General features: G+C 38.7%; 1 protein-coding gene across 2 annotated transcripts; it reads left to right on the forward strand.

The window, feature by feature from the left end:
- The first annotated feature begins 1,649 nt into the window (after window positions 1-1,649).
- On the forward strand, window positions 1,650-13,207 carry LOC109004548 (cleavage stimulating factor 64). 2 transcript variants are annotated; one of them, XM_018983123.2, is made up of 7 exons: window positions 1,650-1,842; window positions 2,007-2,084; window positions 4,066-4,104; window positions 4,191-4,769; window positions 4,860-4,952; window positions 12,437-12,628; window positions 12,716-13,207. In XM_018983123.2, exons 1-7 carry the CDS (start codon window positions 1,750-1,752, stop codon window positions 12,839-12,841), a joined length of 1,200 nt encoding a protein of 399 aa, XP_018838668.1. In that variant the 5' UTR covers window positions 1,650-1,749; the 3' UTR covers window positions 12,842-13,207. The 2 variants fall into 2 exon arrangements, with proteins under 2 accessions (XP_018838668.1, XP_018838669.1); XM_018983124.2 differs by having other exon boundaries at window positions 4,206-4,769.
- The last annotated feature ends 993 nt before the right edge of the window (window positions 13,208-14,200 follow it).

Here is a 14,200-nt window from a genome sequence, read left to right on the forward strand (position 1 = left end):
GCTCTTCTTTGATTGGGTTTCTATTTTGAAAAAATATATTCATCATTTATTTTTTCGTTATCTCATGATGTGGCATTTGATGATTGGAGACTATTTATTATATTTCTATCATGGGATGATGAGAATTGAAACTTTTTATAGCAAGGCTAGTCAAAACATTTTCACTTCTTAATGATTCAACATCCCATCAACAGTGGGAGATGGCTCCATGCTTAGACAACAAAATTACTCCCCAAAAGACCAACTATTGCATAGGGGCATTACTTGCAATATCTAAGTCATGACTTAAGAGTTATGCTATGTACTGCACTATCATCTTCTATTATACTGTACTAATGTGACATTGTATATAAACTAATAATTTTTGTTGATATCAAGTGTTCGAGAATAAAATCTCGACTAATCCCGAGGTGTACAAGTCTTCGACAAGAAATTTCCCGCAATTATACATTAGATAATTCAAGGAGAAGTTCTCCCAATCTTATAGCTCCTAAAAATTATTTGCACCTAAAAGAATTAAAACTTTAGACCTAGAAAGAGCATACAATCAAAATCAATACCTTGACCACTTAAGTCAACCTCCTTAGGATTTTAACTAATATATCACCTCATGTTTTATAAAATTACAAAATTACAATTTTAACTATTGATGGATAATGTCACGTCAACACAAATAGATAGGAGCATGATGAGAGTCTAGTATAGAATATTTTCCCCTCATATAATCTTCCATTCTTGATGTAACTAGTCACTTCACACATGAAAAATGTTTGTGTTTTAATTTTATTGTACTTTCAACTCTATTTATGACTTCATTGTGGGAAATTATTTAAACACAAATATTTTTTTATTACCAACTTTAGAAGACCAAATACTATACATAGAGCAAGAAGTCTTTTCTAATGCAAGAATGGATGATGTGGTTTAATGGAAAGAAGACAAAATGTTAATGAAAGAAGGTAGAGTGATTTTGTCCTTTATTATTTAAATTTATAGTTTTTTATATTGGAAAATAAAAACTAAATGGTCTTTTCTTTTTTGAACTGATCAAGTAAAAAAATTAAATTAGACAAAAAAAAAAAAAAAACAGCCCTAAGAAATCAAAATTGTTTAAATAATTACAATAGAATTAATTAAAAGAATCACTGCAGACTTAGGTGAGATTTGGATAATATATTGAGATGAGATGAGTTGTAATGAAAGTTATAAGTTTAATAGAATATCGTTAGAATATTATTTTTAACGTTATTATTGTTTGAGATTTGAAAATTTTGAATTGTTTATTATATTTTGTGTGAAAATTTTAAAAAATTGTAATGATGAAATGAGATGAGTTTTCAATCTAAATTAGGACTAAATGAAATAAGATGAAATAAGTTGAGATAAATTTGAATCCAAACAAGGCTTAATAATTAATATAAGTAAAGAAATAAGCTTCGAAAATTATATAAGAAATAGATTTATTTAAAAAAATGAAAATAATTAATCATTTGTTTATATTATTACGTGAATTTATTTTTTTGTATCTAATTTATTAAGATAAGCTTTAGTAAAAAAAATATTTATTAAAATGAACTATTTTAGAAAAAAAAAATTGATTAAAATAAGGAAGCAAGAAGAGAAATAGAAGAAAATAATTAACCATTTTTTCCGACCGGTGAACTCAGGCCAACCCAACATAAAACAAATAAAAATTAAAATCCCTACTTCCCCCGAAAGGTTGAAAACGGACTCTTCCCCTCTGAAACAATGGCGGGAAAACAAGTCGCCGGTGACGGCTTATCGGCCAACTTTGCTGGAATGTCTAAGCACCAGCTCTATGAAATCATGTCTCAGATGAAGGTCAACCATCATCTCTCTCTCTCTCTCTCTCCAATTTTCTTGAACTGAATTTTGTTTCCTCATTCCTACCTTCCTTTCTTACTTCCGGAACTTTCTTTTTCTCCAGACGCCTCATATCTCGTAAAATATAATTGCTATAATGTATTTGTTTTATCCCACTACAGACTCTGATCGAACAGAACCAGCAACAGGCGAGGCAGATCCTCATCCAGAACCCGCTCCTAACCAAAGCCCTTTTTCAGGTATTTATTTTTAGGTTTAGAAATAGACCTGTTTCGTTTCATTTATTTTTTTCCCATTTTGAAGGGGTGTGAAATTCGGTGTTTTCTTCAATGATGAAACACTTCATGCAATTAGGGTTTTACTTTGTGTTATTGTTTCTTTTTGTTTGAAGAATCAAATTCATTTAAACCAATGCTAAAATTGAATCTATTTGTCCAAGTGGTGTTTGCAAGTGTTATTTAATTATCTAGGAGCAGTGTTATTTTTATTATATTTTTCTATTTTATGTCGTTATTTTTGTTTGAGATTGCGTTGATTTTTTTGCATAATCTGAACCGCCTAATTCCATATTGGTAATAACGAGAAAAGACTACCTTACTAAGACTCAACTAGGAACTGTTTCTTGTTTAACCAACTTCATACAAGTGGTACCTTTGAACTTGGGAGTTCTTGGGCTAAACTGTCATGATGGGAGGAATTTGGGAAAGGGAAGAGTGTCTTTGATTTTTATGAGAAAACAGGTCCATATTTTTTGGCATATAAATTGTTCTTCCTTTAGGATTGCGAACATTCACTTATTATTTCTGATATGAAATAGTTGTCTGCCAAGTTTAACTTATGTATATTTATTGGTCTACAGTTGCTTCCTCCTCACACTTCTTGTTATATTCAACTGTAGATGGTGGGCTGTTTTTTTCCTAAGAAATTTGGTAAATGTACAAATACGTGTTGTTTCAGAAATGGTTTTCCTTGTACTGAATCACACCTTAAAACTCTATTTTGAAAGTATTGAAAAACATAGGGAATATCATCCTAGGATAATAAGATATATACCAAGAGCGTAGGCATTGTGAACACTAGCAAGTGTCATAACAAAGCTCAAGTGACAATTTGCTAGACTGTTTCTGCCCATGCTAGAACTAATATCAAAGTCAAATACCGTAAGTTATTATCAAGCCACCATTAGTCAGAAAGGTGATGAGAGAGAAAGCCAATTCTTTTATGTTTATTTTGGATATATCTTTGAGAGACTGTGTTTTCTCTATCCCTGCCCCTTGTAATACCAAGTTCAGACTGATGTTTCTAAAATACATTAACAAGTTACTAAACTTGTTAGGATATATATATTTTTGAAATTCAAGAAAACATTAAAGGTGTAGTTAGCTGAGCAGTGGGCAGTTTTATTTTATTTTATTTTTTTATAAGTAAACGATATTATTAAGAGAGATAGGCATAGCCCTAGTACACAAGTTGTTATTCAAGAGATAAGACCAATCTAGGTCGATGTAGTGGAAACAAGAAAATCATGAAAAGTTAGGCCATTAAAATCTATAGCTATGGCCCATAGAAATAAAGTACAGAAAAATAAAGATCGAAGTTCCTCTAGTGACCGCTCCTTATCTTCGAATGTCCAATCATTACCCTCTTGCCATGTGCACCACATAATGCAGATCGGGATCATCTTCCAGCCAGTTTTATTAGTTCTTTATGCAATCTTGCGATACTTTTAATATCTGAGAATAATATAAGGCAATTTTCCCTTGGCTTGTCTAGGAATTTGCAAGTTAGTTATTAATTTGTTAAGGTCCCGTTGGAAATCATTTTGTTTTCTTGACGAATGAGATGTATAGTACCATGCCTGGGTGATATATGCTATGGATGGTTATGTAATTGCATAGTTTTTGTTTTTTCAGTTATTGTAATATATTACCTTGGGTTGTTTGCATTCAAAACCCACCTCAACTCATCTCATCTCATCATTACAACTCTCCTAAATTCTTACACAAAATATAATAAACAATTTAACTTTTTCAAATCCCAAAATAACTTTCCCAAATTCCCACACAAAATATAATAAATAATTCAACTTTTATTCTACTATTCACAAACCATCTCAACTCATGTCTGAATCCAAACCACTCCGGTTCCATCTCAACTTATCAAAAAAAAATATATTACCTTAAACTGCTTATTTGACATTTGATACTATTATTTCAACAGGCACAAATTATGCTTGGAATGGTCCAGCCCCCTCAAGCGGTATTCTTTTGTTCTTTATGAGGCTTTGGCCCTGTAGGTTGTATCTCTTGCTTTAATGTATTTGCTAAATTTTGGTTTGTTTTAAGATTCCAAATATTCAGCCAACAGTGTCACAGCATCCTCAACAATCAGCACAGCCTATTCTACCATCAAATATTCAGTCTGCTAACTCATCACCAGGTCAAGTGAGTCTGCAGGAGCAAACCGGTGCATCTCAGATCCCTCCTACAATGAAACAACACCAGAATCAAGCTGCGATACCTGTCTCATCTGCTGCTGTTCCTACACTAAATCTCCAGGCTCAGCCCATGTCATCACATCCCCTGCAGATGCCACAGCCACCTAAGGGACACATTACTTCCCAAATGCCCCCTATGTCTCTTCCGCAATCATCACAACTTCCTAATATCCCTTCACTTCCTCTTTATTCTTCTTCACAGCCACCTCCGCTTCAACAACCTCAAATGCCAAATACTACCAACCAGTTGCAACAGCCACTACAGACACCTGGAATTTCTCATCTGCCACTTCAACCACCATTGCCAATGCAACCTAGATTACCTTCAGTTCCAGCTTACCATCATCAGTATGCTCCCCAAATGGGGCCTAATGTGGGTTTCCAACATCCTGGTGCTTCTCAGCATCCGTCGCAGCAGTTTTTTCATGTAAGCTGAAGATCACATTGTTCTCATTGCTAAATGTATTACATGTTACAAATTGTTTGAAAATTTTCTCTTTATCAATAAATTGTTCAGCCTGGTGCCAAACCTCCTGCTAGCATTGGGCTTTCATTTCCACAGGGGCAGCCACCACTTCCAAATCAGCCACTACCTCAATCACTGTATCAGGTATTGTAATTTTAGTCATTGGATGGCAGTATTACATTTCCAGCCATTCTTTCGGGAACTGTTTTTTTTTTCTGACAAGTAATCAAGAAGTTTATTCATAAGAAAAGGAGGCATAGCCCAAGTGCACATGAAGTATAAATTGGTGCATCAATTTATCGTTTCTCTTTGGCTTTCTGATGGACATCACAGCTTTTTTCTTTGATAAGTTGATGGACATCACAGCTATACTTGGAATGTTAGATTGAAGCACACCCTACATGGTGACTTTTTCAATCATGTATGTAGGTAGGGCCCTCCATTCTGATGGTATATTGTGCAAATAGAAAGAGGCTCACTGTGCTTTCCCTTGTCCAGATGTATGCATTTCTAAGTCAAGTAATGATGACTTTAGAGAGTCGGTAATTGTTAAGAATAGAAATAGGTAGGTTTCTAGGTTTCATAGATACTTTTTATGGTGGAATTACGCTACTGTATAACTGGTGGGGATAACAATCAGGTTTTGTGGAATAGAAATAATCATGCACGCATTTTCTTGCTTGGATGTCTAGAAACCATTTTCCTCCAATGTCTCAGGATGGGAGATTTGAGGAAGAGTTTTGGATACCCATGATTGAGCTACCTTGAACAAGCTGGTTTCCCATTTAAAATTTACCCTGCCAACGTACATAAATAAGAGTTGGTAACTCACCATCATGTACTGTCTCTACTGATATATCAAATTTATGAATGGTCAATCTAACTAGAGGTTTGGTTAAGTGATTTCCTAATTTTTTTACCTGGAACACTCAAAATGAGAATTTAGATCATGAAAACAAAGTTTTATGTACATTTGATATGATAAAAGTGGTGGTCCCCAGTCAATTAGAGTGATTTCAAACTAAAAGACATGGTATCTGATGTAAATTTCGTTTTTTCCATTTTCCTTTATCATTGCACATCATTGAATCAATTTGCTTTTTAATTAAAAAAAATCATCTTGTTGATGGATGCGTCAGGTGGTTGTGATCTCCATTTTTTGGGTCATCAGGTGGTTGTTGATGGATGCGTCAGGTGGTTGGGATGGTGGAGCAAGCTCGCATCTTGTTTAAAAGCATGAAAAGAGACAGAAACAAAAAACCCTCGCCATTGTGCTCAGTAGTGATACATAGAAGATAATGTACTGCATGGGCTCTTTTATGAGGTGATATGTTTTAGAAACTAGCACCATTGCTGTAGTCTTACTCTGATACAACATGGCTTCCATAAAAGGAATTAGTATAGAATCAAAATTGTTCGAGGTGTCAAGGGTTGGGAGGTTCGTGTGTCTTACAGAGAAGGGGTGGAAAGTGGTAAAAAAGATGATGTTGGGGCTGGGGTCAGTACGTTGGTTTTACAAGGCGCTGGAGGAATGTATGAAGGGGGAGGGAAAGGGTTTCTACACTGCACAGAGGGATGGGGATAGGGGATACATCGCTCAACGTTGCATCAACTCTAGGGGAGAATATATGGCGTTGGTGGAGTATGGTGGAGGGGGACGCCGGAACTTCATCTTCATACCAGGGGACAGGGATAGAGTGGGGTGGAAAAAACTCGTGGTGGTGCTGAAGGAAGTTGGAAATGGTGGTGGTTCACGGCTGTTTCCACCAGTCACGTCTCTGCAGAATATAAATTATGGATCATACAGTGAAGTTCTTCGAGGCAGCAGAGAGATGGAGAGGACTGGAGACGTGAACTGGGCAGAGAGAGTAGGTCTGCTGAAGCAAGGCCCTGTCACTTCTTTGGGTAATGATCAGTTGCGGCATGGAGATGGCAGAGCTCCTGTCGCATTGAAAGAAGAAAACATGCTGAAGGCTTTATGCGATATGGAGAAACAATTGGGAGAATTAACTTATAAAGTGGGATGGCTAAAACGATGTGTTGAAGTAAATGGGATGAGTGAGCTGGGCTCGGATCAGGGATGGGAAGATGTAGGCCAATGGGCCAGGGAGCCCATAGTTAAGGGGAAGGGAAAGGGAGTAGGCCAATGGGCTACGGGACTTGAGTCTGGGCCTCAACCCAGAAAGAACCAAAACACAGTTGGCCCGTACTGGAGGAAGACAAGCCGTCGCTTCCAAGAGGAGGAAGCTGGCCCATCGGGGGGTGAGGCCGAGCCGCCGCTACCGGCGTCGTCTCAGACAACCTCGCCGGAGGTGGGAGCTCTTACGACGGAGGCGACGATGCTGTTAGAGACTGCGAAAATGTCTGAAATTCCGAGAAAAAGCAAAAACACGGCTGAAGTTGGGGCAAATGACACGGACCTTGCACAGAAAGCTGCGACGGAGGGTAGCAATACCGTAAAAGGGACAGTTGCTCTAACGGCGGAGGTGATGGTGAGTGCGGAAAGTGAAACAGAGTCTGTTGTCCCAAGTAAGAGTAATAATACGGCTGGTATTGAGTCAAATATTTCGGATCTAGCACAGAGAGGTGCGATGGAGGCTGGCGACTCTTGTTACACACCAATGGGGCTTGAAGTTTGTGCGATTGAGGAGATCATTGTCACCGATGCCGTAGTGGACGAAGGAGCAGCAGTGGTGGCTCAGAATCTTCCCAGTGACCTTTTAGGTTCGTTACAAGTGGTGGCTGGTGAAGTAGTGGGCCCATATAGTGTTGAAACACCCTGTCAGAAGAAAGGAGAAGTAAGATCAGCAACGAAGGAGTCAGAAGATGATGATATGCAGTTAGTCATATGCGAAGAGGGATGCATAGACAGAAGAGAGGCTGAACCTTTACGAGTGCTCCATCCTAGTCACAACTCTGAAATTCCAGACTGGGTTTTCAAGAAAGTGGAGGAGTTGCAAGTTTGGGCTGGAGTGTCCTGCACAGGTTTTGAAGAGCAGTTTAGAGCTCTTATTATTGCCATTGAAGAGAGTAGATTGAAGTCGGCAGTAAAGAGAGATAGGGAACTTAAAAGACTACAATGTTCTATAAATTATGAAGCGAAGGAGGGAAGTGGCAGTAGGGATAGAACGAAAGGGAGGGGGCTAACCATTGTTCATGAAACCTAAGATCCTCTCATGGAATGTGCGGGGGCTTAATGATTGCAACAAGCGTCTTCGCATAAAATCTTTGTTGCGATTGTGGAAGGTGGATATGGTGTGTCTTCAAGAAACAAAGTTAAGGATCGTTGATCGAAGACTTATCCGTAGTTTATGGGGTTGTTCTTATGCGGGCTGGTCATACTTAGCGTCGGATGGAGCATCGGGTGGGGTGCTTTTGATGTGGGATAAAAGAGTTGTGGAGGAGATAGAGGAGTGTGTTGGGACTTTTTCAGTAGCTTGTTTATTTAAAAGTGTAGTAGATGGGTGGGAATGGGCATTTGCAGGCATATACGGGCCAAATTTAGATAGAGAAAGGAGAAGGATGTGGGAGGAGTTGGCGGGGGTTTATTATCTATGGGATGTGCCGTGGTGTATGGGCGGGGACTACAATATCACACGTTTTCCAAGCGAGAGATCAGGGAATACTCGTCACACTATAGCCATGGAGGAGTTTTCCGAGTTCATGTTTGATTTGGATCTTATGGATCTTCCACTTGCTGGGGGTGAGTACACATGGTCGAACAGTAGGGTTTGGTCGAGATTGGACAGGTTTCTTGTCTCTCCTTCCTGGGAAGCCCATTATCCGGAGTTGTATCAAAAGAGGATGGCCCGGTGTTGCTCGGATCATTTTCCTATAATGTTAGATTGTGGAGGCATTAATAGGGGTCGCCAGTATTTCAAGTTCGAAAATATGTGGTTAGCAGTGGACGGTTTTGCTGAGAAAGTTTGTAACTGGTGGTCTTCTTATCAGTTCTCAGGTACCCCTAGTTTCATTCTTGCAGGTAAGCTAAAAGCCCTGAAGCAAGATTTAAGGAGGTGGAATATGGAAGTTTTTGGCAATATTGACAATCAGAAGACAATCCTTTTGGAGGAACTTCAGGAATTGGAGGAACAGTTGTTGTTGGGAAATGCCTCTGAAGAGGCTTTGTTGAGGAAGAATGTGGTGGTGACTGAAATGGAGAGGGTCTTGTTGATGGAGGAAACATCGTGGCGTCAAAAATCCAGGGCCCTTTGGTTAAAAGAAGGGGATAAATGTACGAAGTTTTTCCATAGGGTGGCCAATTCTCATAGGCGTAACAACACCATTGAGACTCTTACGGCAGGTAATCAAGTACTTTCATCTCCCCTTGATCTAGAGAATCACATTGTGAACTACTATGAGAATTTGCTAACGGAACAATCTTGTTGGAGGCCAAAGCTCGATGGTCTGCCTTTTGAGTCCATTGACATGCAGAGTATGAGTTGGTTGGAAAGACCTTTTGAAGAAGATGAGGTGCATAAGGTCATTAGAAATATGGCCAAAGACAAAGCTCCGGGGCCGGATGGGTTTTCGATGGGGTTTTTTCAGCATTGTTGGGAAATTGTGAAAGGCGATGTTATGCGGGTCTTTGTTGAATTCCATGCTTTCCAAAAATTTGAAAAGTGCTTAAACGCGACGTTCATAGCCCTTGTTCCGAAAAAACAGGGAGTGGTGGATATTGATGACTTTCGTCCCATTAGCTTAGTGAGTGGGGTGTACAAAATCATCTCGAAGGTTTTGGCTAATCGATTAAGTGTGGTAATGGAGCAAATCATTTCGAAACCTCAAAATGCATTCGTTCGGGGGAGGCAGATACTTGACTCAGTTCTTATTACTAATGAGTGTTTGGATCAGAGGTTAAAGGAGGGTAAATCAGGCATACTTTGTAAGCTTGATATGGAGAAAGCCTATGATCATGTCAATTGGGATTTTCTCCTCTACTTACTTGGGAGATGTGGTTTCGGGAACAGGTGGATTTCATGGATCCGATTCTGCATAACTACTGTGCGTTTTTCAGTGCTAGTTAATGGTACTCCGGTGGGTTTTTTCAATAGCTCGCGCGGATTGAGACAAGGGGACCCTTTGTCTCCATTTTTATTCGTAATTGTTATGGAGGCACTAGGTCGGATGGTCAAGGCAGTTGTAGATGGAGGTTTTATGGTGGGTTTTTCGGCAGGCAATGGAACTTATGGCTCTGTTATGATCTCACATCTTTTATTTGCAGATGATACACTGTTCTTTTGTGAAGCGGAGTTGGGCCAAATCCAAGCCATAAGAGCACTTTTGTTGTGTTTTGAGGCTGTGACGGGTCTCAAGGTTAACTTGGACAAATCTGAGATGGTGGCGGTGGGAGTGGTGCCTCATATCAATATTCTAGCAGAAACGTTGGGGTGTGAAGTGGGTTCTTTGCCTATGAAATATTTGGGCCTTCCTTTGGGGGCCACTTTCAAAGCTAGAGGTATTTGGGAAGGTATTATAGAAAGAGTGGAGAAACGGTTGGCTGGGTGGAAACGATTGTATCTATCAAAGGGAGGGCGACTTACATTGATCACTAGTACTTTATCTAATCTCCCAACTTATTTTCTATCTTTATTCCCACTGCCAGCAGGGGTGGCGCATCGTATCGAGAAGTTATTCCGGGCTTTCTTGTGGGGAGGTATAGGGGAAGAAACTAAATTCCACCTAGTGCAATGGAATAAAGTTTGTTCCCCAATTTCGAGCGGTGGTTTGGGATTGCGCAATTTAAGGACTTTCAACAAAGCTCTCTTGGGGAAGTGGCTATGGAGGTATCAAGAAGAAGGGGAGTCTTTGTGGAAGGAAGTTGTAGACTCGAGACATGGAGGTGCTTGGGGGGGTTGGAGCACTAATGAAGTGAGGGGGGGGCATGGTGTGGGTTTGTGGAAATATATAAGGGGGGGATGGCAATGCTTTAAAAATAATACTAGATGTGTGGTCGGACAGGGCACACGCATCAAGTTTTGGCAGGATATTTGGTGTGGAGAGCAGACTTTGGAGAGAGCATTCCCAGCACTCTATAACATTGCGGTTAATAGGGAGGCTTCAATAGCGGATTTATTTGTGTTGGCCCAAGATTCGTATCAGTGGAATATCTTATTCACTCGGGCCAATCATGATTGGGAGATGAACATGGTTTCTGAATTTTTTAGCTTGATATATTCTTCAGAAAGGTTAATGGCTCAGGATGACAGGTTACAATGGAGATATAAGGACAATAAGAAGTTCTCAGTCAAAACTTATTATAAAATTCTGACGTCGCAAGGTAATGTACATTTCCCGTGGAAAAGTGTTTGGAGGTCGCGAGTTCCTTCCAAAGTAGCGTTCTTTGTGTGGACTGCTGCATTAGGAAAATTTCTAACCACGGATAATTTAAGGAAGAGGGGTCTCATTGTGATGGATTGGTGTTATTTGTGCAAAAACCATGGTGAATCAGTGGACCATCTTTTATTGCATTGTGAGGTGACGAGAGAGTTGTGGAATGGGATATTTAGTAGAGTTGATGTTGCGTGGGTTATGCCTGCAAAGGTGGTTGACCTACTTGCTTGCTGGAAGGGTTTAGAAGGTTGTTCTCAGGTTGCAGCAGCTTGGAAAATGATCCCGTTATGCATAATGTGGTGTGTTTGGATGGAAAGGAATGCGCGATGTTTTGAAGATAGGGAGCGAACAAAGGAGGAGCTACATAATTTTTTCCTGCACACTTTACTTTTATGGTTTTCAGCTATTGTTCTTAATGGAATTAGTGTACAGGAGTTCTTAGCCACAACTTAGTGTATTAAGAATGTATTTAGGTGTTTTCTATGGTATACTTCCTGTGTACATAGGCTATGCCTATCTTCATTCATATTAATGAGAATTAAATTTTACTGATCAAAAAAAAAAAAAGTTAGGGATTGTCACGAGACTTCTCCCGATTGGGGGGTCATTGGGGTGTAGGTTATTGAATGTTAAATGCTGTGTATTGATATAATATGGATGAAGCTGCTCTAGTGTGTGAGATTTGGGCACGCACATAAATGCTACCCATTGACCTGTTTTTTCATGTCATGTATGGGCGGTGTTTGGTTTGAATCAGGTTCAGTGAACAGAGAATTAACATCAGCCCATTGTAATTCTTGATAAAGCCCAGTTCAAAACTGCAAAAATTCTTGTAGATTTTAGATTTGGTTATATTGCCACCTGTAAAATGACATAACATAATCTCATTTTCTTTATCGCTTTTTGAAATTATAGATCTAGAATGAATATCATTTTCTTTTAGAGTACTAGATATTTTAACCAATAGGGTCTATAACGTAGACAAATTGTTCACATTGATGAACTGTCAAAATGATTAATATTTTTTGTTACTACACCACCATCATCTCAGATATTGGACTATTTGTTATGGTTTGATAAAACTAGCATAACTTATTGACCTGATCAATTGTTACCACGGAAAAATGGAAATAGGCTTCATAAATTTTTTACCTTTCTATTTTATGCTCAATACAAGCCCCTTGCTAGTTTCTTTTACCAACCATGTCTAAATTATTTTTGCTGAATGGTTTCGACAATTTGGAAAAATTTTTGTGCTACCTTATCCACTTTCGTCTTTTTGTTTTTTTTTCAAGGGGGGAGGTCAACATTTGGGGACTGAATATAGCAATCAAGGTGGAAATTCCATGCAAGTGGATAGAGGATCTTCTTGGATGTCTGGCCCGCCTGAGAATTCTACAGTAACACAGCATCCAGGTCTTCCAGGACCACCACCAGTAGTTCCAGCTCAGATGGGTGCTGGCAATCAGCCAGCGCGCAACCAATCGGTAAAATCTCTGCAACTATTTGAATTTTATATCAACTGGATCATTAGTTAATATCTTGAGATCAACTTTGCTGCTGCTCATCTCCAGTTGACACCGGAGATGGAGAAGGCACTACTTCAACAAGTCATGAGCCTCACTCCGGAACAGATTAATCTCCTGCCTCCAGAGCAAAGGAATCAAGTGCTTCAACTGCAGCAAATACTGCGCCAATGAGGCTATGGAAATTGATTTTATTTAGAAGGGAAGGACGGCATCGAACATCCTTTTTAAGATTTACTTTGGGAGAGATGAATGTCATTATCATGTTTCTAGGTTATGGATTAGCTGCTGTGAAGAATTATATAGAAGCTACAAAATCCATTCCAAAAGCTAGGTTACGGCTTATGATCATGAAAAATGTTTGCTCGCTGCATTTAATGAGCTGTTGAAAGTTCTTCAGTATTGCATTTCCAGATTCTTCTGTCATATCCTGTTGTTTATGCCTCGAATATTTTTGTCTATCGTATTTTGTAGATAGTTCTGGACCCCCGGTGCATAGAAAATATGTGAACATGGTTCTTATTAAGTCTCTCTCTCTCACTCTCTCTACCATATTTATCTATTGCGGCTTTGGAAGTAGGCATCTGCAACAATGAGTAGTATTCTCTTGGAATGACTGCTTAAAGCTCCATATTCTACATAAACAGTGCCCAAGTCTGCAGGATCGGGGATGATGCTGGATTTGGGATTTTTTTTTTTTCTTTCTCGAAACAAGTATAATCATGAGCTTCGTAGATATAGAGTTATAGGTACTCTAGTCCTTGTACATATACCTAGAGTATTTTAGTTTTTATGTGGCCTTTAGGGGTTAGAGAAATGATACTTGCAGTCGTGAATGTGCTAGTGTCGTACAATCGTTTTAAAAAAAGTGAATAAATATGATATCCACGTGAAAAGAAATTAATTTTTTAATAGTGGATCTCACTATTTTTCAAAGGACTGCACGGCGTTTACGCATTCCACGACTGTATGTAGCATTACTCTTAGAGTTATATTATTCTTGTTTTGCTTTCTCTTGTTTTCTGTTTCTTCTCTATTCCTCAATTACTTGCGTTTTTGTTCCTTTGACTGTGATGTGTTTATAAAACTATCATTTGAACCAACGTGGAGCCCTCTCATCAACATAAAAGAATGAATAGCATTACTTTGGAACAATTTCTACAAGGAAATCCCTGTCCTTCCCGGTGGTTGCTCCCGTTGGGGGCTACCGTTCGTTTTTTTTTTTTTAACTTAATGATTAAATATTTTTTACTAATGTTGTAAATTTTTTAAAAAAAATTTAAAAGTGTAAAAAAAATATATGTAACAAAAAAACAAACAAACAAACAAAATGAACTAGCGGAGCTACCAGCGGTGGTTGTAGAGCCACCCATTTCTTCAACTGCATCCTTGGATTTCGAGAGAGGGAATCAATATCTTTATCTGATATGTATGTGGATGTTGAGAATTATTACGGTATTCTTCCGTCATATGCGAGAGTATCAATAAAATTGGGATCTCTAAAAAAAAAAAAAAAGAGAGAGAATTCTTTTA

This window comes from Juglans regia, chromosome 15 (genome assembly GCF_001411555.2).
Source record: "Juglans regia cultivar Chandler chromosome 15, Walnut 2.0, whole genome shotgun sequence".
Taxonomy (NCBI): Eukaryota; Viridiplantae; Streptophyta; class Magnoliopsida; order Fagales; family Juglandaceae; genus Juglans; species Juglans regia.